This window comes from Atractosteus spatula, chromosome 2, assembly GCF_055471065.1.
Source record: "Atractosteus spatula isolate fAtrSpa1 chromosome 2, fAtrSpa1.hap1, whole genome shotgun sequence".
Classification (NCBI taxonomy): domain Eukaryota; kingdom Metazoa; phylum Chordata; class Actinopteri; order Semionotiformes; family Lepisosteidae; genus Atractosteus; species Atractosteus spatula.
In genome coordinates this window covers 14,919,034-14,945,080 of record NC_142707.1, presented here as the reverse complement: position 1 = coordinate 14,945,080, position 26,047 = coordinate 14,919,034, and the positions used below count along the sequence as shown (strand labels likewise).

The window sequence follows — 26,047 nt, the reverse complement described above, 5'->3', positions numbered from 1 at the left end:
GAAAAAATGTATATATTATTTATCTAAGAACATACATGTACAAATAAAGTGATACATTTGTTTGGAAAAATTGCTCAGTATAGTTCTCGGGACAAATTTGTTTATACTGTACCTCGGAATAGGGTAGTGCCAGCCTTTTGAATTTTCTCAAAAACACAGTGATGTCAAAAGATAAGACCTTCTGAAATGAAAACACAACACAGCCACCAAAAATCACACTTAGATTTTTAGTTATTTAAACTTAACATAAAATAAATATAATACTGAAAAAAATATTTTTTATCATTAAAGACTCAGTGTGTCATCAAAAGATTTATTTTAACACTATGAGACAGATCATACAAAGGAGGTGGCATATTTTAGATAGTATAACATTGGACACACAGGTTAGTTACCACATTGATCTAATTTTGGAATAAATCTAATTTTGGAATGTATCTCTAGAGATTTTACTGAAGAGAGCTGTCTTTACAGACCTAATTGCAGTTTCTGGACAAAAGAAAAAAGAAAGCAATATGTTTATTAAAAATGAAATTGTAAGTATGCATTAGATTACTTCTTTGGGCATGTTTGATATATTCCTTCCCACACGTGAACACAAGAATGATAATGACTAAAAAAGGAAAAAATCATTAATAAAATAGACTTAAGTAAGACTGACACTGCATGATTAAAAAATTATGTTTTCTCATGATATACTGCCTTCCACTGCTAAAACTTAGAAAGAATAGGAAAACAATATAGGATTTGACCAAAAGGTATATGACATTCATCCACCTAAGCTGGACAGTATAATAGCTAAAGTTTGTTTTGATTCTTGCACTGTACCTTACCAGGGAAATTGACCACTTATTGTGATCTCTATACTATTTTGTGATTACTCCTGCTGCTATTGTTTTATGTGTTTTGGAATTAATGATTTAATTGCTCAGTGCAACACCTGCAGAACCGGGACTCTATAGAACCGAGCTGTCCCCCACTGATATACTGTATGGTGAATTCATACTACAGTTGACTGTAGACAGATAACAGATAAAGCATTATCACAACTGTATACTGTACCTATTCCCATAAGAAATATCTGTAGGAAAATGTACTGGTTGAACATCTGAGTGTATACACAACAGATTTTAGAAAGAAAATGTAATTCTCCTTAACAAGTATTTGAAATAACTAAAAGAAACACAAAGCAAAAAAAGTTGTTTGAATCAATAATTTGAATGAAGATTATAAGCAGTAAAATCTACAGTAGTACTAACAATTGAATGTGCATTAAATCATAAAGTCACACAGCACAGGCAAACTATCAAACTACTTATTTACGTTTATCAAGAAATCACTTTCTTAATCCTATTCAGAATTGAATGTCTGAAAATGTAATTCTGTCTATAAGTACTCTTTTTTCCATTTCTCTTTTTTTTATATCTGGAATAAAGATGTAAAAAATGAAATTTTACACATAGATGAATGTTTGACCTACAGTATGTCACAGCATTACAGTGCTAAAATAAATCTCTTGATTTATTTGTGTGGTTTCTAGATTCAGTGAATACATTCTAGATGTGATTTTGGTGACTGTATGATACTTGTTTCAAATACTATTAGCTTCTGAAAGTGCTGTGTATTTTTTCATAACTAAAAAGGGGGCTGTATCATCCAAGCATTAATAATAATTTTCCAGCAATTATTAGGAGATGGCCATTTAAATTTCAGACTAGTCTCTATGGAAATTGCTTTAATTTTATTGATTTTCAAATTTGAGATACATGGTGACCTTTTCAAAATCTTTAAATGATTTGACAGAGAATAACCCAGCAGTTAGTAAATATCAGTACTACATCAACTTTTTCTAGTAAAAAGGAGATTCCAAGACAGCAAGTATTATGATTTTTCCAATACAGCTGCACCTGAACTTATTGCCACTTTTCTTGCTAGCTTGCAATATGGAACCAACTGTAGGATGAAGTGAATTGAAGGAAAAACTGATCTACAGTATTCCATATCTCACAGAAAAAAGGCAAGTAAGATGGAAAAGTAAGATGACAAGATATGAAAGACATGACATTTCCTAAAGGAACAGGTAAAGGTTCATTCTACTGTATGCTGGAAGGTAAAGAAAAGAGACACAACATAACATGTCAGAGCTGTGAAGATCAAAGATCTCTTCAAACCGTGAGTTCCCCATTTCACCTCTAACGGCCACAATCTTTCCAATCTCTCCATCTACATTCTCACAGAGGGGTTTCAGAACTCTTATTTCACAAAGACATTGAAAACTACAATTATCCTTAAACTTGGATCACACCTTCCCTCTTCTCTCAATAACAGACTCATCTCCTTCTAAATCCTCTCTATTCATTTGCATATTTTGGCTTTCCACACCTCTCCTCTTGTTCTACTTTATGGACACTTAATCTCTTTTGCTTTATGCCCATTTCTTCACTGCTTCCCACCCCTTATTAACTATTCTTTTTTTTTTGTTCTCTTATGCCTTTTTTATTTGCTACTTTCCCTATGTCCCTCACACCCGAAGAAGACACCACAGCTGATATGTTGTGTTTCTTTTCTTTAACTTTCAGCATGGAATGAACCTTTACCTGCAGTCTCTGCATTCAGACACAGCTACCTACTCAACATGACATTTTGTAACCAATAAGACCCAGTATCAGCAAGGTTACAGAAAGCAAGATAGTGTTACCCAATGTAGCAAAGAACAGTAGACAATTTTCTGTAAAATATACTGTAGAAATAGAACTTATGAAAGTCAAGTTGCTACAGTCAGGCTAGACATATGATTACTCTCCAATAAAAATCTGGCTTGGCATGAATGAAGCCACTGATTCTGACTGGCAGCAGAGTTAAAACCCCAAAAACATTCTTAAAGAGGCCATTATGGCTGAGATTTCCCTAAGGGGAAACATGATATTCTTTTGCCTCCATGATCTTGGCATGTTGGTTTCTCATGCTGACCTACAGACCCTGCAAGCACACTATAATGATTCACCCTCAGCAATCGTATACGGTATGGATGAGTTGTGATCTTGCTAACACTCTGCCAAACGGCCCCCTTAGCGAATAAGTTCTGTAGTCATTTCATGGAAGAAGAACAAAACTGATTGTTTCCAGGTACTGAAAAACCTGTCTCAAAAATCTAGCACCCTCATCAAGAAATGATCAGCCATTGCCCCAGGAGAAGTCATCTGCTCAGAGAGAGCAGTAAATCAGGCAGGATAGAGGGGATAAGACACATGTCTTCTTAGGAAGAATCAGATAGAGGCCAGGCTTTACTGTGACATATGAAGCATTTCTTAAGGCCCTAGGATGCTAAAGGCCCTAGGATGTTAATACCAGGCTGTAAAACGTAACAGCAATAGTTAGAACTTGAATTCTCTACAATATTCAACAAAACTGTTTATTGTATTTAAGCCATCAGTTCTGAAACTAACATCTGTAACAATTTGTTTTTTATATACTGTATGATAAAAAAGTGTTCAGATCATTGAGATCATACTGTATATGACCTGCTCTGCCAAATCCAGACTCTTCAAATTTGATTGTCAAAATGTGACAAATTTGTTTACTGTATGCACATACTGTACCCTAGTTTCTAAGGTTACCTATGGAATTCTGAAAAAGAAAAATACATTTTCTACGATTTAGTATATTTAGATATATTCTGACAGTGAGATTAATTCATACTGTTATTATAACTTATTTTGTGAAGTTTTGGGAAACCACACAATTTTACTTCAGTTTTCAGAAACGGTTGGCACTAATAATTAGAGAGAAGGTTCTCATAAAACAAAGAAAATCATATAACAAAATAAGGATTCGAAAGAAGAGTAAAAATGAACGGATACTGGATGTTACTAAGAGTATTATATTATGCCTTTACATTGGCAAATGTACACTGTCAAGAAGAGAAGCAAAATAGGTAGACTTCAGATGAGTACTGTAGATTCCATATGTGCTATAATTTAGAATACAGATTTAACTCTACCTAAGAAACCCTCTCGGAAAACATTAAATTAAATTAAGATAGCATGACTTATTGGCCCCAGTTAATCCACACTCATATCATACTACATCTACTGTATATACACTGTATTGCCCCTACAAAAATCAATAGAAACTAAAATACATATTGGTTTCTTCATAATTGTACAAAGTCCAGGAACCTCAAAAACACAGTTGAATTGCCCTGCCATTTTGAAACACTTGCATGGCCGTAGCATAAATCACAACCTTCTGTGTGAGCATCTGTGTGAGGCTCTGCATGATGCCTAAGACCATGCTATCCCAGTTACCCGCTGTGTTAACATCTGTTCCATTTTTGTGTTTACTGTTGCATTTCATTCCCATTATATCTGTGCCAAGACTGCTCATTATAATATGGCAGAGCCCTGTAATAATTAGAGAGCTGAACATGCAGTTGTATAATTAACGTAGCTGAACAGAAAACTGAATAAGTTTACACAATGATACCTCAGTGAGGCGATCCAGAAGAATGATTTATTTTATGCTGGCAATTAATTTTCTTTGCAGAAAGAACATAGAACAATAGACTACTACATATGAAAACTGACAGAGCTGTAGGGTAGACAATGGAAACCTGAAAATATCCAATGATATATGCACATTTTAACAAATTTTATCAAGTTAAATAAATGCAGTAGGCAACTTTCGAATCTATTACAGGACATCTTATTGAAAAAAAAATGCTACCGGCTGTATTCACATAACTTCTTCTCTCCGTAACCTGCTGTGACTCATATACTTTTAGCTCTGCATAAATTAATATATATTTACATTACATTACATCCCCTAAAACTGTTCAGATCACACAGTTTCTGATGGCTGTGAATAATGACGCAAAACAATTTGAATATGTGTCCTTGAATACATTATGATTCATTGATTCCTTAAACTTGAAGAAAGGCAGAAAGGAACCAAGAGAATGGAATCCTGCTGCAAGGGAAATCTCTAGATATGATACAGTGCAGATTAGTACAGTATGTAAAATCTGAGTCCAAGTATCTTTAGTTTGAAGATGTTGAAATAAATAGATTATACAAAAAGATAATCTATGTTATATAACATATTTTCTCCAAACTGAAAATAAAATAATTCAGCTGAGCTAAAAAAAAACATTAAAGTAAATAAAACTTTCACTGCACAGTAATTTGAGGTAATTCAGACTTCTGTATGATATTTACAATAGAAGTTATGTTAATAATTAGAAATACATACTAAAAAAGTCATTAAAAATATAAAACAGACATTAGTTTATTTATCTATCTATCTGTATTCAAACACTTAGTAAGACTAAGTTTGGATTCAGGGCTGTTTAACAGTCCCTAGAAAGAACAGTAGTTGAGTCATTACAGTAAGCATCTCAATTACAGTGCATTGGAAGCCTTATTTTCTATCATCAAACAAATGACCGAGACAATTCCACCTTTCAAAAGCACTGAAAAATTTACCTCTCATTCCCCGCAGTGGAAATGGTTTTTAGGAGGATGGCGGATCATACCTCACATTCTCTGGAGCCTGAGATGGTGTAGGTGCAGGGTCCTGTCCCGTTAACCAGCACATCCATGGTCTCAGAGTTTGTGGGTTTGTAGTCCACATAATACTCCTGCAGGGGGGAGCTGAGTGTACGCTCGGCCTCCCGTGCCTTTTTCCTGCGTTTGCGGACCATAGAGTGCTGCTGCAGCTGCTTCATGCTGCTTGGGTACCGCTTCCATGAGACATAGATCACCAGGAGGATCATGGCCACTGAGAGAAAAAGTGCCACGCTGCCTGCAATGATCTTGTGGAAGGAGACGTGCTCGAACTCTGGCTCCGGGGATGAGGTGGAAGCACCTGAGGGTGAGGGACTTGGAAGGACTCCTTGGGACTCCTCCTTTCCTAGCTTGGGCGCAGTAGGCCTTGGGGGTAGCCTGGGTTTTGGTGGAGTCTGGGCAGGAGGGAGAGGCTTTTCAGTAGAAGGTGCAGGTGTCTCTTTACAAATGCTGTAAGCCTCCACAGCATCCATCACTTTTTCCCCTTGCACCTCCTTGGGACCAGCACAAATCATGGTGGTCTCCTTGTTCCCCTTGAAGTTTTTGAGCCAGGATACCAGGGGGCAGATGCTAGGGCTGCAGTCCCACACATTGCCAGCAAGGCTAATGGTAGTCAGGGAGATCCAAGCAGCAACTGCCTCCTGAGAGACATTGCTGAGCTTGTTAGAGTCCAAGTTAAGGGTCTGAAGGTTAGGCAAGCACTGATAGATGCTGGCCTCCGCCACTTGAATATCATTTCCTGAAAGGTCCAGCTTCTGCAAGGAGGTCCAAGTCCAGGATAGACCCTGACTGATGGAACGGATGCGGTTCCACTGCAAATAGAGTGCACGCAGGTTGAAAAGGCGTGGGAAGTGGGAAAAGTTGATCTTAGAGAACTGGTTGTGCTCCAGATGTAGTTCTGTTAGCTTGAGCAGCCCTGCAAAGGCATTGCGTGTCAGGCTACGTAGGCGGTTGTAGCCGAGATCCAAGAATTCCAAGTTGCGGCAGTCCTGGAACACTCGGACAGGCACGCTCTTTAGGGAGTTGGAGCGCAGGTGCAGGCTGAGCAGCTTGCGCAGCCCCTGGAACTGCCCAGGCTGCAGGGCTTGTAGCTTGTTGTAGGACAAGTCTAGGTTACGCAGGTTGGGGACAGAATGGAAAGTGGTGTTGTGGAGCTCTGTGATCTTATTGGAACTCAGGATGAGCTCCTTCAGTCGGCGGATGCCTTGGAAAGCATTGCTGTCTACACTGTTGATGTAATTATGGTCAAGGTAAAGCCAAATGAGTTGATTGAGGCCAGAAAACTGGCCGGCTCGCAAGCTTAGCAAGCTGTTATAACGGAGGGAGAGGCCTTGGCAGCCTGCCGAAACATTGTTTGGTACGTCACGGAAGGCATTGGACTCACAGTATACAATCTTCCCATCACAGCGGCAGCTCCTAGGGCATGGTCTTTCCCCCAGACAGAGAGACACGAGGAGCCAAGCCTGAAGGAGTAGAGACACAGCCAACCATCCACCTCTCATGAAGAACCCTGTGAAGACAAATTCAGAAAATTTTCTCTCATTAAGGTGGTTATGGACTTGTAATTCACATTTATAGGTTAAACAGCTATCTAAGCCATAGCCAAAGCCTAACAGGGTAATATAGTAAACATCCTTCCATTGTTTGGAGACCCACAACCCTACAGGTGTTAGAGCAATCTGAAATAATTCAGTGATAAAGACTTTAAAACAGTGATGTTTAAGAACGGCTACTTCAATAATGTGCAAAAGCTCAGGCAGAATGAAAACTAGAAGTAGCTCTCCAGGACCGGAAAGGAATATTACTAGGCTTAACACTGAAAGGACAGGCTTCTCCATCTGTAGTGCTAACTAGTTGTTTTATTTTACCCACATGACCAAAGGGATAAAAAATAAAAATGCAAGCCAGCTCACTTAGATTAAAATGCAAGAGGTGATGTTTATGTACATAAACCTGGAGGCGTCCAATTTAGATTTTGCACTTCACTCTGAACTAGAATAAAGCACTTAAGGACACTGAATGATTCATTGCTAGATTTTTTAGCCTTACATTTAGAGTAAAATATATTTTTCCTATAAACTTCATTTCAGGTTTAATTTATTGGTTACAATGTCGAAAATAAAATCTAAAAATGGTTTGGTTTGTTATTTTAACCCTACCACAACCCAATTCAATTTTGTGCTATAATGACTTTGTGATAAGCCCCTTTAAATGAAGGTTGTGTCTAATATTATAGCAAACCACTTCAGGAATCATGAACCGTTTTAGTAGAGCAGACTGACTTTAACAGTGCCTCAAATATAACAGATATATGAGGATCTACTGAAAACATTATGATTAGAATCTAAAAAATAGACAAAACTGTGACCAAAAAGAGTCAAAAAAAGAGTCAAAAAAGAGACAAGACAATCAAACTGGAAAAGTAGAATATTAATTTCTAAGCAAAGTGTATACTCCATGTGTTACATGGTACAACAGCAATATATGTCAACTTGAGACACCTGCAGAGCTCTCTTCAGCATAATGGACACCACAGGGTAATGGATAATGGGTTGTTCAGTATGGTTAATGGTTTGGTTCACACATTTTATATTTTGCATTCTGTAACTACTGTATATGTTACAATTTAAATTTCATATTTTAAAGTCTACATTTTGGCTTTCTACTATATCATTACTGACCATGTGAAGAACTCTGTGAACCCATTTCGTTTGCAAGTTAGAAAGAGAGAAACCTTTGCGCTGCAATCAAAATGTTATCAATATTGCCAGTCATAAACTGTGAAGTGTAGACTAGAAAACCCACTGGAGAGTAACCTCCATATGCAAATTCACACTTATGCAGCTTGCCCAAAGACAAAACAGCAAAGCAAGAAATAGTCTTAAACAGATATAAAACATAATGGGACAATATTCATAAAGCTTGTTTAATAACGCTAGTTTAATAACACTAGATACTAACAGTTTTAATGAAAGTAAACAATTTTTCACTATGAAGAATTTGGCTGCTTCTATAATGGCTGCTGCTACTATTATTTTATCAATCTAATTGACATCTGCAATGCCTTTAATATCTATGTTTTTCAATTTTAAGTATTAAAATCAATCTGGTGTGAAATTAATGAGTTTTTTAGTACCCATTGATCATAATTTTAAAATTATAAACACTTAACCAAAGAAAGTTCAGAATTCACATATTTCTCATTCTCACAGGTTATTAGCACAGCTTCGTTTGATTAATTCTCTGATCAATTTCAGTATAAACGAATACAACTGTACAATAACAAATTTGTGTTAAATCAAAATACCCAAGTATTGTTACAGCAAATTGTGACTATTGAAGAATCTAGATACAAAGGATAACACCTGACTTGTGTCAGCATTTTCAGTTCTCAGGAGCTTCAAAGCAAGAGGATATTTGCTGAGATGTAGGAATCCGAGATTCAGTGATCAAAGCAATCGTAAAGTTTACCTTGATTTACCTTAGTTAAGTAAGTTTTGGATAAATGATTAGATGTCAATCATCACTTCAGAAAAAAAGCATAAAACAGGCATGTTGGGAAGAAAAAGACAAGAAGACACAGCAGGGATGACTAGAGACAGAAAGGCAGAAGGCAAGAGCTCCTAATCCTGATGATCCAGAAAGCCCAGACTGTAGTTAGGTATTTGAACCTTGTTAAGACAGCTTGCTATTTTGTTGTTGTAGGGAACTGCTTTCCTGTGTAAAGAATCCCCCAGTTAAAAACATCATCTCCTCGTTAGTGGGAGATACGCATTAATATTCTGTTTGGTTTACAAGGAAGCTTTATTTCTTATTTTGGCCTGTACAGACATCATATAAGTGTTGAATACTTGGTAGGAATCTGTAGTTTTTCAGGGTCGTTAGGACCTAGGCCTCTGAAATGCCTTGCTGGTAAATGTGTACATAATGTAACTTGTGTGTTGTATTTTTTATTTTGTGTGTTGTTTTGTATATCATTATTAATAAATATTTGTTTAACCCAGTGTGCATGAATTATTACTATTTTCATCAAAGCTGTGCCAGAGACCAAAGAACTCAGGTGCCTCCAATTATACCAACATCTTGGGTAAATACTTAGCACAATCTCCAAGTTGGGGGTTATGGTTATTTTAATGATTGATTTATCCACTTGGTCATTTTCTGATATTCACCATTTTCGTAACCACCTACCTATTTGTAACAATATATTTATATTTCTCTTCTACAATATGTCTGTTCCAGCATGTAGGCTCCAGATCTATTCAACTACAATATGCTAATTCTAAATGAGATGAAAGTTTTGATTGTGTAAGGTCAGAGGAGACACTTAAAATAATGAATATCCTGGCTAAATTGAGTCTTACTCAATCCAAGCAGATACTAATCAGAAAGAATGACAAGCACTATCACTGCTCATATGAGCCTGTGCGCACACAGAACAAAATCCAATGAAGCCTCCTTATGTGGAGAAAATAATTGCATTAATGTTCCAAATTTTGTAAAGAACTTGCTTTCCATTAATTGTTTTGATACTGGAGTTAGCTTCACTATTTAATTTCATGTGCAATATTTGTTAGGCAATTTTTATTTTTAAGATCAGTTTCAATACCTTATCCATAGCTAAGAATTCCACTAAGAGTGTTTCAGCAGAGCTTAGGCAACATATGCTAAATAACATGTTATTTTATGTACACTATGCATATGCTTATCCATATGGGTTGTTTTGGGACTTTTTTAGGAATATCTTTTTAACTCCAACTGATTCCAGATGGAGAAATCCATGAGGTTTTGCTGACAAAATGGGAAACAAACTGCCATCCATCTCTCAAAGGAGTTTAACAAAAAGTTAAGAATTCCAAATCTTTTGGAAATATCCGTATGGTAAAATTGACAAGATACAAGCTGTTTTGGCAATGGTTCAGCAGCTTCTATGTACTGAGAATGCTAAATATTATCAGCTACTGTATTGTTACACAACCCCCACCTAAAATATCCCATCATTAAATGTATAGAAACATTTTAATATTTTTTTCTCACATCAGCCAAATACCTTGAGATTTTTTTATATATGAAGCATGTTTTCTTTTGTCAATATAGGAAATTGAAAATGAAATTGATATATTCCATTCTGGTTATCTGTATTGGTCATTAAACAGCATATATAGAGACATTTATCTTACTTTATATAAACTCATAAGATACTGTATATGCCTCTCTTTTCAGACATGCCAAGATGTTTAAAAGCAACTACAAATGCTACTATGGTAAAAATGTATGATGTATGTATTTGATATGTATGTATTTGAATTTAATCCGCTTAAACCTGTGAAGAAAAATGCTTATCTGAAGTCAAACATTTTAAAATCAGCTGCAAAAAAGAAACAAAAGCCTACACTATTCAACACTATTCAGTGGTAACACCTATACAGTACCTATTCAGTTTTTCAGTTCCCTGCAGGTTTCCCTTGTACCCTCATGTTTTTTTTTAGGTAATGGTTATGGAGGAAATGTTTTGGGACAATTTTTGGGAATGCAGACAAATTTCAGAGGAGAAAGCTGCCACCCTTTGCTTCCAAAAAAACATCCCCACTGAAACTCAACACGTGGCCCTTCCAATTCATTACATTTCAGCTCTATATTAAATACAGCCTTCAGCTTAATTGCTATATTTATCTGGCTACAGAAATAGCAATTGAACTGCTTGATTGTACCTAAACTCTGCAGTGCCATATTTGGAATTGTTTCTAGTTAAATATTACTAAGCAAATTGAGTAATACTGTACATGGATAGTTCTGTTCAACTAACATCTTTGCTATGACATTGCAGAGTGTTGTCAAAATCTAACACTAAAGGCAAAAACATGTTAAAAGTGATTGACCAATACAGCAATACTACAGTATATTTGCTTACTATCGGTGGGATGACTTTTCAACAAAATGTTTTTGGCATATTTTTAAAGAGGGTTCAGGTAAGCAAAGATATGGTCAGACATAAATCTGAGAGAAATAACCACAATCTCTGACTTATTCAGCCATGGTAAAACATATTAAGTGTAAGCACAAATGCATCAAACAGCAGCGAAATTTGTGAAGAATACTGCAAAATAAGTACATAAATTAAAATGGACTTTTAATTGCTTAATAAGGTCCTCCTCCTTCTCCTCAAAACTTTTTTTATAATGCTGTTTCACGATCTTGGCCTTTATTGTACTTTAAGTGATAGAAACAGTACACTTTGTGCATTAGGCCATTACAAAAAACAAAATGAGGACCTTAATGTGCAGAACACCACTTAAAGAAGATGTGTAATTTTGAGTGGGATGCAGCCATGGGAAGCTGTCTGTGTTCACAGTGGGGGAATCAGAGAGAAGGTCTGAGACTATACATCAGTACAAGGGGCTGTGACAGTGTCCATAACAACACTGTGGCTAGAGCGCTGCGTAGGAGGCAGATTCCATATCTATGTGGCTGATAAAGTAGAGAAACACTCTGTATGTATGGACATCAGGGTTTGATTATGAGCTACAGTCACCAGAGGGGGGAGAGATTTTTCTTGGCCTCAGTAGCTCTGTGAGACAAATTACCTACAAATTAAAAACAATATCCCGCACAGAACTGGGAGATAAACTCTGTAGGATTATGGAGTCCTGTCAAAACAAGCAGTTAAAATCCTCTAGGACTCATTTCATAGGAAAACTTAAATGATTCCTGAAGAATCCTACTGTATACCTTACATGTTTTGTAGCCTGTAGATTAGCAATAATTTAACTCCTCATATAGTAAATTGTTCTACAACAGTCTCCCACTCAGCAATAATATTCAATATGCCCCCTGAGAAGTGTAAAGCACTAAATTGCAGCTGAAGTCTTTGAAGACCCTTTATCATCTGATTTACCTTCCATCTCTCACTCAATTAAGCAATTGAATTGTAGCTGATTGTTAAAACTTTGTTTTTTTTCAGTTAAAAAAACTTGGATGATTTTATTAAGTACTATGATCCCAGAAAACAACTGCTGTGTGTAAGATATATGGAATGTAAGGATTGTAATTAGAGAACATACAGTAACTGCTTTTTTGGTGCGAGGGTTTGAAAGTGTCATTTCCACCTGTTTAAACATCCTTAATTGGAAGCACCAATTAGGAGAAATCTTTTGAGTTATAGAAAGTATAAGTATAAGTATAGAAAGCAATGATATAGAAATGATATAGAAAGCACTTACTTAGCAAATTGAGTACTACATGGATAGTTCTGTTCAACAAACATCTTTGCTATGACATTGCAGAGTGTTCTCAAAGTCTAACACTAAGGGCAGAAAAATTTTAAAAATGATTAATCAAAGTATCCTGTGCTACTTGCAACACATATACTGCATACTTAAACATAACAGAAATAAAAATAAATCATTCTGCCACAGTAAAAATAAAATAAAACTGGGATAAAAGACAAAATAGTAAGACAAGCAAAAGTTAAAACTATAATGCATTAGCAGAGAAAGCAGGGAAAAAAAGATGTTCATTCAGTGGTAAACATGAAGGTATAGAATCATTGATTGCAGTAAAGAAAGAATATCATTGAGGAGGGTTTCCGGTAAAAGTCGACAACAGTGTAAAGGTGATGATAGATGCTTTCTAAACGGAGGTGTCTTGAGTAGATTTCAAAAGATGGTCAGGAACTGAGAAGTTCTGATTTAAATGGATAATTTATTCCACCTAAGTGGGGTGAGGTACCTGAATAAAATGGTGCTGGGGGTTTGAGAATGAAGAAAACAGTCACAGGAGGCAGAGGAAGAGTGGAGGGGTCAGGAGGGGATACTGGGAGAGATGAGGTACTGGAGAGAGACCGGGGTAGAGTGATAAAGACATTGGTAGGCAAGAAGTGTTTGAAATTGATGGGTGTGGCCATTGAGAGACAATACAGGGACCGGATTAAAGTTGTGACATTAGTAAAATGAGATGGAGAGAAGAGAAGGCAGAGTTCTGTGCTAGAAAGGGCAAGTAGCGCTGGCTGACTAGTCCATGAAGGAAACACCTGGATTTTCATTGTGTATGAAAATCATACAGGAATTGTGTATACAAGATAACATGGAAGGGGAAGATGCTGTTCATTATTTTAATTTTAGTTTTCATGAAGAAGTGGCAGAAATGGGCCGGAGTAGAAATGTGATGGGAATAGAAAGGTTCAAGAATAATACCAAGGTTCTTGGCAGAAGTGAATGGAAGATGCTACTGTAGGTGAACATAAGGGAAAAAGGGGGAGGGAAGAAAAGAAGGTCATCCTCAAGAGGTTACATTTGAAACAAAGGAAATGCATCCAAATAAAGATGACAGAGAGACTGACATTAAAATGCGAGGAGGCAATGATATTAGAGGGAGAAAAAGAGAAGAAGATCTGACCATTATCTGCATAGAAATTACATGGAAAGCTGTGGGAGGAAAGCAGAGGTTGTAAACAATGGGTTGTAATGTTTCATAGCCGTTCAGGGACGCCAAATATGTAACCATAGTGGCTCTCTGAAGGCACCAGTTCTGTAGGGTTTGGGCATTTACTGAGACAATTATTAATTGTAGCAGTAAATCACAAAGTTGATTCTTTTGATGGCTTTAGAATCCAACCATGCGACATAACTCAAACAACGCACACACACAGGTACTAATACACGAGGATACATTTATTAATACATAGAATATGCATATAAACCTAACAGATCTTATCGAGAGGGTTATCAGAATACAAAAGGTATATATTCAATCAGTTACGAAGTGTTACACACATCAAGAGGACATACGTTCAGTATATCATTCATTAAGACCGTTTCGTAAATGAACTTGGTTATAACTTCTACATTAGATACTCAAAACAAGTACATAACTCTTAGGAATTAAATTGATATCAACTGGTTGGGATAACAATTGAATTCTCGAGCTGTAATGCATTGAAGTTGAATACTCATCCAATTTCTGGGGATTCAGATCTCCTGCAGGCACAAACAATCAGCTGCAGGCTTGTTGCTGTCCAATCCGCGCTCTCTGGCTCCGTGCCAGGCTGTGCTGTGCGGCTTGCGACGGTGCGCTGCTGATGCTCACTGACCGGCTAGTTAGTGTTGGCTTTAACTAGCAAAGTTTGTGCACAGGAGAAAAGATGACTGTGGATCCCAGCAAGTCAGGAAGAGGACCGGTTCGTTCCTGATGAAGAGCTAGTTCTGAATAGTGATTCAGCTGTCCACAGTTCTGACCTGTCCACGAGGCCTGCTGCTGGTTACTCTCTGGCAACCTCCACTCTAGACTCTTAGAACAAAGGAAAGTTCTGGCACTCGGACACACTGGCCGTTCCGTGGTTGTCCGGGCTGAGTCTCGGGATGGTCAGGAGGCGCGCTGCGAGAATGTCCTGCCCTTGGGAGCCTTCTGCTCCTGGGCCGTCCTGCCCTGGAATTCTCCTTTGAATTCCCTTTGGAACAGTCCACAGAATCCTCTCCAGAATCTTACTGAATCTCCCGAATCTTGTTGAATCTCCAGGCCTGTGTTGCCTGTTTTTACCTGGAGGAACTTCAGCTTGTTGATTGGCTGAAAGTTCCATGGGCATCAGAGTCCCACGTGGGTTACTCAGCCCTACCAGTCCCTGATTGGTTGATCAAGGTGAGATATGAGTCACTTAGTCCTGACACTTAGTAATGCAGTCCAGATGTCCATCCGGCACTCCCTAGACTGATAGGCGCCAGTGGATGACCATTGATCATGATAGCCAGACTTAGCTAAGTGCATCCCCCTTTGGGAGCTGTCCTAGGAAACCTTAAATCACCCTGCACTAATGGTCTCTCTGTGGCTGCACCACAGAGATGAACAGAGAAATGGGGCCTCATTTGGGAAGCTCAGAAACACTTAATTCTGCCTTATTATTAAGCCTCGCCGCTACAGGGTGTAAAGAGAGAAATGCAAGGGACCCAACAAAGACCCCTGGAGGACACCAGAGAGCACCTTAAGTTAAAGGAGAATCAGTTGTATGTTATGCTAGTGACTACCAGGCAAGCAACTGCTGACAGAAGAATATCATAAAGCAAAATCGAAAGCAGCAAAGAGTACGAGGAGGTTTAAGACTTAGAGAATCTTATAGAAGCAGCACAAATAGCAGTCAAGTCTGTCAAGTCATGGAGTATTGAGGTGATTCAAGCAGCAAGTTTTGAGAGAGGTACTGTAAGTGGAGAGTTGGCAGTGAACTGCCTGTTCACTGATTTTATAAACAAAGGGGAGACGAGAGACAAGGAGATGGTTCAACAGATAGAGACATCAAAATGGCCGGTCATGCACAGAAAACTAATTGAGAATATGCAACAAATTTATTTTTTAATCTTTTGAAGATGATAATGTGGATAGAAACTGTAATTATCAGCCTACAGATTCTGAACACAGGTCTGCCAGAAGTGAGGAAAAGGCTGAACACACTGTCACCAAGCATGAACTACAAACAACTGTATCATGGTCAAAGTGATAGGATTTTTTATTTTTCTCATTTGCATTATTTTTTTAAAGACTATACTGTAAAGCGCTTTGTGATGGGTGCACAAAAAAGAGACTTTTAGAATTTAATTTTTTATGGCTATCACTGCCGGTGTTGTTATTGTTGTTTGAATGTTGCATAACTTACTGCAATTCTAAAATGACCATCTATCTCTTCATACCTTCTTTTTTCAGTTTTTAATTTATTAATAGTATTAATTTGGCTGATGTTTCTATCCCCAGCAAGTGATATTTGTGCCTATTTATACAGGTGGGTATTTTACTGAAGCAATTTGAGTGAAGTACCTGCTTCAAGGCTACAATAGCTGTCTTCTATCCATGATTTGAACTCACAACCTTCCTATTATGAGTCCAAAGTCCTAATCACTACTCCAAACTGCTATCTGCCATTGATTTTTTATTGTTGCTGATGTTGTTTTATTTTATTTTTATACTTGTTATTGTTATTATCATTACAAGAGCAATATAAAAATCTTCTTTTACATAAAACCAATAACAAAAGCATGACCTTAACCTACTCTGGTCCATTACAAATAAAAAGTACTGCATATACTGTGTATACTGTATACATAATAGTATACAGAATCTCAATAGGATTTTGTTCTTTTTCTGTGAGAAAACATGCAAGATATTTTTTTCCAAGTGAGAGCACAGCAAACGTTCCTCGTTTATGAAGAATGTAGTTTTTGCCACTTGGTCTTATACTAAAAATTATATAGAACAGGGGTTCCCAACACTGTTCCTGGGGACTCACACACTTGCTTCTTTTCATTGCAACCGAGCTCTTTACTTAATTGAATTCTTACTGTAATTGAACTAAGTTCTTGCTTCATTGGAAGCTTTCCATCTGCCTTTTTTTTTACCCAAAAGTCAGAAAAGTTACTCATTTAAACAACAGGTGGAAGGTAATCTCCAACAACAAAAAAAATATTTTTCTGCTTTAATAATGAATTAATTTTGCATTTTATAAATGAAGCCCAAACTACTACTATCATTATCTCACTCAAAGGTTTGTTTATGTAATGGAGAAATCAGGTGAAAAACAAACCATACTGTATGGGTTCCCAGAAAAAGGGTTTAGAACCTATGATATAGAAGACAACCAAACTATAGTGTTTTTGTTACACTTAACTGCCTTTGAAGACACCGACAAATCTGCCTTTGAGAAACACCAGACTGGGAAGTTATATAAAGGACCATTTTCAATACAGGGATAGAAATAAGAATCCTACTTTTCCAACCCCCTGAAAATTTGCCAAAACCACCAAAAACAGATGCTGGATATACAGTACAGTACCATGCCTTACATTTGTATACACAGATCTGTGAGGATACATATAGATATTGAAAACAAAATTGCTGCATCTGAAGTGGAAGTCAAACTCTGTTGCAACAGGTGCTATATTTGCATTCCCTCTAAGCGGCTCAAGGCACCAGTGCATGTCTAATGATAATGAAGACATAGAATTGTTTTCTTCATGAGCAAACCAGATTGAGAAACTTAAACCTTTTGTGGTTCCTGTAGATTAAAAAGTATTGTTCTGCAAGATCCATCACCAGCCATAAAATGCAGCACTGTAATAGATTAACGCAGTTTGTGCTGCAATTATTCTAAAATAATTAATTCAACAGTTATTTTAATGAAATAATCATTCAGTAATGGCAAACAGTACATACAATTCATTTTTGAACTGGTTTTATTTCATATTCATTACATTTAAAACATACTACAAATTATTCTGTAATTGGGAATTGATTGGGGACAGACTCACTCCCTTCTCTTTCAGTCTTTTCTTTATTTTACAAGAATAAATCTGTAGTTATAAGAACAATTTCATGACCTGACTGACAGGTCTTATTTGCACCGCCTAAATGATTTGAAATATTTGAGTTTAAATTTCCATGATGCAGTACACGATTGTCCCGATTATAGTAGCATGGGAGCTTGTCTTGATTACTAATGGGACATCTCCTAGTCAATTCCTAATAGTCCTGAGAGATAGAGGGCAATACCTGCCACTAGTGCACTAGATTGGATGACATCAGTTTTGAGACAGGAACTGTCCTGTGGGACTGCTGATACACAGCAATGAAAATTTCACCTGATGGAAAAAATACAAACAAATCAACACTGACAATTTTTTTACTGTTGATAGTACTATTTGTTCTTGAGATCTAATTTTCCCTGATGGGAACAGTTAAATCTGAGTAGATCCAGAACAATTCTCAGCATCACCTATCATCATACCTCAGAAAACAGAAATGACTCCAACTTCTGCTCCCCAGACAGGCTTTCATCTACAACACAGTTATCTGTTTTGACACTCTCCTGCTATATTACATGGGAGAGCTCTTAGACGTTTAATCATGGGCAAACAATCTGTCTAACATTTCCTGGTGCTCAGTTCAGTACAGTACTCAGACTGGTCATACTGTATGAATTTCAAATTGTATTTATATTAAATAAAAATATATAACTCTCAGAGATCATATTCATTCGTCTACCACTATGAACACATATTGCATGACGCAGAGAGCAATTTGTAGGAATCTTGTTTTTTTAAGTAGTATTTTAGATACTGTATAACCTGCTTTCTAAAGCCCCCAACAAACTGCCATAAACCTTTTTCCACCGTCTTTTAAGCTGTTTCTGTCTCTAGTAATTGTGTTCCGTACAACTGCTTGTTACTTTTCAGAAAGAAACTAAAACCCAACCAAGATTGAACTGAGTAGGCAAACATTAGATTCATCCTGGTTCAATTTTGCACAGGCTGAAGACCAAATTTATATTCACTGATTAATCTCCCAGCCAAACCCTGTATAGCGTGCATACTGTAGTAATACACACATGCACTGACTGAACTAGCGAATTTGCGTGGTCATTGCTCGTTTGGTAATTTTATTATGTACTGTTGTGTAACATGGAGAACTGTCTTCTGCGTCTGGCTCTATCTGAGGTACTCCGTTCACCAAAAAAAAAATATTTATTATGTATTGGAAAGGGCAAGATTATTTCTTCATTGAAGTGCAGGCAAAGGTAAACTTACTGTGAGTATTCCACGTTGCGGCAAACGGCACGCCACAAAGACAGAACGTGTATCTTTTCTTCTGAAAATAAAACACATACTGTATACCCTGCCCTCAGTGGGATAAAAAACTAATTATGATTTGATTCATGAAGAGAACACCCGAAGCAAATTAATTGACTCGGCTGAGACGCACAAGACATGCGGTCGCGGCCAAGTGACTTTCCTGCTAAACTATTCTGATTTAAGGTCTGGTTCTACTGCTTATTCATGAATAGTCAAGTAACTGCTTTCTGTGCAAACTATCGTTGTACAGTAGTTTGAAAAACAATATCTAAAACACTGATGTCCGATACCAAGTACAGCAAGACTTGTTTTTTATTAGTGCCATAATTTTAGGGTAAAGACCTGATTACATCAAAAGCTGCACACCAAGCACTGTACAGCACAGCGAATAAACCACATTCGTTTTGATTTAATCCCCTCTTGGGGGCAGTCAGCTCCGTTATAGGAGGGGCACCACCAATGGTTAAAGGATAATTACATGATTAAGTGGCTGAGGGCCCGCTGAGGATTTTATTGGGCCACTTTGCTAATTAAACTCGCAGCCGGAGCAAAACCCAAAGCAGGGACAACCGTGTTGGTCCAGTAGCGCTCTCCTTCAAAGTCTGCAGGTGTAGTCATACTAAATCGTCATTATTATTATTATTATTATTATTATTATTATTATTATTATTACGATGATGATGATGATCAGTTTGATTAAGTACAGTAGACGATTGCACTGCGGACAAAGAAATTACCTGCTTTGCGTACTGTATTACTTTTGCCTCTTTTCTCGGGGTTAAATAACAAACCTTGAGGGCAACTAGGATTCTTTCGACTAATAATGAAACATTTAATTTTGTTTAATAGAAAGCGCCAGCTCCCCTCCTCCTCTGTGACGGTCATTAATAGAAGACTCCAGATGTTTCCAGCAGGTATTTTGCAAAGTATTCTGTGCCAGAGAGGCACTACCGCTTGGTATTTTTTTTAACTGTTTCTTTTTTTAAGCGGAAGCAACGGAAAACACGACTGAACGCCTCCGCACCTTGTTCGGTTATTAATTTGTATTTGCGAAAACAAGAACAGCTTTTAAAAATAATTTCGCAGAGGCACTGATGGACTATACTGTATATTGGTACACTTTATGTAATTAAATCAGTTGCCGTCTATATCACAATGCAAGTTCACAGTTTTATCCCAAATAATCCCATGTAAAGCACAGATGTTGTCTAATTTACAGTATCATTGATTCGGGGATCAGATAGCAGAGATGCGCATACGCAAGTATCTAATACTGTACAGTAGTTTACGCAAAGGAAATGAATGTCAGAACTATGTATTATAAGAGAGGAATCACGGTCTCTAGTTTTTAGGCTATTATAGAAACTGTTCTTTGTGTAATGGTGCATGTTATTCACATTGTAAATTTAACGCATAAGGGACTCGAGTTGAACGTCCCAGGCTTCAAGCGAATTTAGAAATGTGCATATAACTTTTATTGTAAAACGTAGCTTTCATAAATAATTCCATGTGCTGTTATACAGGCTTGATTTACATAATACCATAGCAACAGAAAAAAAGCTACGTTTTCATCTGACGACGAAATTCTTTAAAAATGATGTTAAGTTTTTGAACTAAATACGACTGTCCAACTGCCACAGTTCAATATAAATCATTTCGAACTGTAAAGACTGCAGTTCGACAAGGAAGACTATTCACAACCGATTTTGTGTATCTGCTCTGTATCATTTATCAGTGGAAAATTACCAAGTGTAGGTTCAGTTTAATCTCTGGTTCACTTTGGGCCTCCGCACGACAGGCTACAGACGCATTTCATTAGATAAATCATTAAATCAACATGTAGGCTTTCGTCAGATTTCTTTCTTTTCCGATTAAAACAATATCGATTTTGTTATAGAATTTCAGTCATTGGAGCGATATAACAAGCAGGTGTTACGATTCATCTTTGTTTTGAAGACTGTCAAAATGCTCATCTGTGTATAACCTAAACAGTGGATGCAGACAAATACAAATGGCCAGAAGGAAATACAGGGCAAAAAACCCCGACTTAATTGTTCCCATAACCTTGCACTAATCTAACACATCGGAGAAGAGTGAAACCAGACATTAGGAACTGTAGAGTAGATGATCTACAGTCACTAAATATCCGATTATTTAAAAATTAACAAGCACACAAATAAATTCATTGATATACGAGTTTGACCAGACGGCTTCAGATCTTCTATTGCAAAGTTATTATTAAATCCCAGCACATACTGCATATACGTCGCACCACAATACTGAGGTGCCCTTAACCTGTGTTGCTCAACCTTCTCCACAACAATTACAATGCCGCACAGAGCATCAATTAATCCCGCACTCAACGTTACCTTCACTTTCTTTGAAGGGAGAAGAGACGGAAGCAACAGTGTTGCACATAATGAAAGTGTACTCTAGACCGACGATAGAAGAAGCACAGAAACGTTAAATCTAGGGCCCGAAAGTTGCAGAGAAAACTGCATCCAACCCCGTCTTTTACTTTTGTCCTGCATCACCACCGGAACTTAAATCAACCCCAATAATAGTAATTGATGTTATGCTTGTGAGCTCCCAGTAACATTTGTATTAGTCTTACAGATTTATCATTCACCTTAACAAACCGCATAACCTGTGGATACCACAGTTTTCCGCAGGGTAAAGTTCCGGCGTTAGCCCTTATTAATAGTTCAGTTAACTGATACTACTTTGTCCTAATTTATCTGCCAACCAAGGACCGAAGTTTTTAACATGTCTGAATCGTCAATAAATCCAGTATTGGTACTGTAGTTGAATAATAACACCGTGATGTGTTTTAACATACTGTATGACTAACAAGGAGGCGCACTTAAGATACATCGATTTACAAATAAGACACTAAAGCATGGTGTAATTTTGGATCAGAACGGTTTGCGTCAATGAATTTTCTGCTTTGTGGGGAATGTGTTTAATGCGAGCTTTCGTCTCCTTTTTTTGTATGTGCCAGAAACCAATGCACGAGTAAGTCACCGCGTTAGTGTTTATTATAAGCGTACAAGTAAAATAATTTTTCTCGGGTTGTAAGTGGCAGTAAAATGGAAAAACGGTAATCCCAAAATATTCTGCAGCGCTACAGACACGAGAGACATGCACCTGCTGTACTTTCAACGAAAAAGCGTTCACGTACAGTACCATTCAGTAATAAGAAATTATTTAGCTATAATGTTTACTGCTATCACCACAACTGTCAGTTCCACTACCAGTACTTAATGTTACTGCAATCGCTACAGTTGCTACGACTAGAAATAAGTATGGAGAATTACCTTTGTTTAATACCTATTAAGCAAGATAATGTGAATATTCACCTGCCATAGCCTAGCATCAGCTCCCTTTGCATTTCTGTAGGTGAACGCTTGATACTGTATATTTTTAAGCTCCAAAACAAACATACGCACACAAAAACGTTGATTTACAAACATTGGTATATCTTTATAAAGCGCAAATTAATGCCATGAAAATACCACAGTTACTTTACAGCTTTAGTACCATTTTGTGATTATTTAAATATGCTTTATTTTCTTACCCATGACTGGCAATCTGATATCAGGCTCCTTTCCCCGGGTCTAAAGCCTTCTAGCGCCCGACTCCAGAGTCCGCATGACACGCACTCTTCTCACAAGGCACCGCTCCGTTGAGGGTCCGGTTCTAAACCCGATCCGACCCGACAGAGCAGATAAGCGCCCGCTGCCGCCTCCACGCACACACAGGGTGCACCTGCCCGCTGTTGCGTTCCTGAGGTACGGCAAGTGTGTGCAGCCTCGCACCCAGATTTCAATCCCACGATCTCCCTCCAGCCATGCAGCATCTCTCAGACCTCCACCGCAAACAGAAGAGCATCTAGTTTTCCCCTAAATTCGGGACGCGGAAAGAATAATAATAATAACAACAACAATAACAATAATAATAATAATAATAATATTGTAAATAATAATGAGAAGGAACCAGAAAACGAATGAAAGGAAATCAAATCCGAAATAAAGTTTAGGGAATCCAGATACTACTTCTTAATTTCTTTCCTTCCGTTCCATCCATCCCTAATGCCACGATGTGTACAGATCACTTTCCTGGTGAGGGTTTAGGTATGCAAGAATAAAGTCGTCCACAAATCACAAGTTCCGAACCGAATGCTGTCAGGGACTCCGTTAAGGCTGCCACTGGCTGAAGTCCGTATTCCACTGCCACCGGCCTGAGAACGAATTATGTGCGCGACTCGTTCGGTCTAACGCTGTTTGCAGGCAAACAGCCCTGGTTGAATAAATGCGCCTTCTTCTCCTTTTCTTTCTCCTCCTCGTTCGGTTCCAAATAGGACAGAGGTATAACAGGCGCTTGTGTAGAAGCAATGTTAAAGGCTGTCTGTCTCGGCTCAACTCCGCTGCGCAGAATGACTGTGAATGCCCTCTTCTGGCGAAAAGAGTCGCGTAATCCTTCCATCCTTCCTTCTCTTTTTCTCACACTCTGAAACAAATGCAAAATTGTACACGCAACTTCCCAGGTGGATTAAGCAGAGTTAAAAAAAGAAAGGAAACGAAAAAACAACACAAAACGATATATTATACTAATATTATGCATATGCAGCATTTTATCTGTCATTCTTGAAGGACTGGACAGAATGCCTTGGGATAAATGATAGAATGATAGTTGCTGATTATTATAAAACTAAATATAATAAGTATAAAATAATGCAATGGTGAAGGCGCAATTATTCAATTAGGGAAGTGTGTTGTACAGTATCACCGTTATCCTTCTTTAGTTTAACACTGGATTTGAATAATTTGGACAATCTCCCGCTTAGTTAAAAAAAAAACTAAAGAGATCTGTGGAATTCTTGTAAAAATAATTCTGAATGTTTTTTAACGTAAAATATTCATTCAAAATTTGAACAACGGCTGAAGGACACAAGTGAAAATAAAAGGCACGTGCTTCTGGGACACTTACCACAAAGCGTCGTGCACACAAATCATACCACCCCGCCATTCTGTAGAAGGCGACTTTACCTTGTATAAGTTACAATGAATTTATCAAGGTAGGCTCAAGTGCCCCCTCTCGTTAATAACCTTTTACTTTTAGCTACTGTACAACGCTTTGAGAAACTACTCTTTTTGAGACTTCCACCCATTTAGTGGTCTGCTTTTCTAAGGCAGTCGAGTCGTTTGGATTGATTCAGCTAAAATCAAAACGAAGAGAAAAAATGAAATATAACAAAATTAAAAGCTCTTTTTTATTATTTGGCAATAATGAGATTTTAAATGTCCTCCTAGAAACAATCGGATGATTTAGGATTATATTTAGTCTTTAATGGGTGGAATTCTAAAGGTCAAGATTTAATAGGTAGAAGTTTCAGCATCTGAGACTTCCTCCTTGACTCGTAGCTCTAATATTTTAAAAATATTTTTAAAGGGAATTAACATCCTGCAAACTTTTTGACAGTGTTAATGTAATTACATTAGGGGTCTTGTTGTGTTTCTCTAATTTCTCCATGTTCCTGAAACATACAGATATGTACTGTATCATTACTACATCATAATCTTCCCAGATTGCACATGATTTCTCTTATTTCAGGTACAGTATGAATTTTAGCACTTTTAGCACATACAGCTACTCTTTCTGAGGAACCATTACTCCACCTAAACATATAAAGTTGTATGGGGACTTGTAGATTTGATTCAAACTATAAAGTATTTATGGTAATTGTGATATAATCTGTTAGTTTTGTAAACAAAATAAAAAATACACAAAGGACTTAAACAACAGGAAAGTAATGCAACTGTACAATATATGCACTTTTTCCAAACAATTTTCAGATCATTTTCCAATAAAACATTTTGGGAAAATAAAATGAGCTACATTTATCTTTTCAATTTGTACCTTTCTTTCTCTGATTTTCCGATGAGATAAAACAGACATGAGAAAGTGTGTGCATTATTTTCAAGATAATGATACACTAATGCTAACAAAAAGAATGTATTGTAAATAAACAACAGCAGAAAGCCTAAACTCTTAGTAAAATGCAAATTCTGCTTTCATGATCAGATCTTCAGAATTGTTAATATACAGATCTATAAAATGGTTGTTTGAGTATATTAATGTAAACAAACACTATGGGGAACAATATTAGAAACTTAATATTTCACTGGAATGCATCAGAATTATGGTACAGTGCCTGGTCATTCAAATATTTTATAAATTAATGAAGGTCCTGCATGCTGACCTCTTAATGGTATTCACAGCCACGGTCACATTTCATTTTTCATGTGACTATCTCTCAACCGTCTATCATTCAGCTAATTACAGATAATGGATGCTTTAGTGTACATGCTAACTGTATATGTAATAAACCATTGTTGGCTGGAGACAGCAAAAATAGCAAATATTAAACAACCATGTATGAGAGACAGACATTTAGACACACATGAAAGGTAGATGAATGGACAGACAAACATACTGTAGATGGATGGAGGTGTGGATTGATATCCAAAGACAATTAATCATCCTTAACTAATTTTTTAAAAAATAATTATTTACACTTATATAGCACTTTTCTGGATACTACACTCAAAGCGCTTTACAGGTAATGGGGACTCTCCTCCACCATCACCAATGTACAGCACCCTCCTGGATGAAGCGATGGCTGCCATAGTGCACACAGTATGCTCACCACAGACGAGCTATCAGTGGGGAGGAGAGCAGAGTGATGAGGCCAATTCATAGATAGAGATTATTAGGAGGCCATGATTGGTTAAGGGCAATGGGAAATTTTACCAGGATGCCAGGGTAACACCCCTACTCTTTCCGAGAAATGCCCCTAGGATCTTTAATGACCACTGA

At 37.3% G+C, this 26,047-nt stretch overlaps 1 protein-coding gene across 2 annotated transcripts in view; it reads right to left on the bottom strand.

Moving 5' to 3' along the window:
• The window catches only part of LOC148839347 (leucine-rich repeat transmembrane neuronal protein 4-like), a 130,487-nt gene extending 123,418 nt beyond the window's left edge, over window positions 1-7,069 (bottom strand). The window contains exon 1 of one of the 2 annotated variants that reach the window (XM_088933772.1): window positions 5,534-7,069. In XM_088933772.1, the coding sequence (XP_088789898.1) occupies window positions 5,534-7,066 (1,533 nt within the window). In that variant the 5' untranslated portion in view covers window positions 7,067-7,069. Of the gene's footprint in view, window positions 1-5,483 lie in introns of both variants that reach the window. The other variant, XM_088933763.1, reaches the window with a different exon arrangement.
• Between the last annotated feature and the right edge of the window lie 18,978 nt (window positions 7,070-26,047).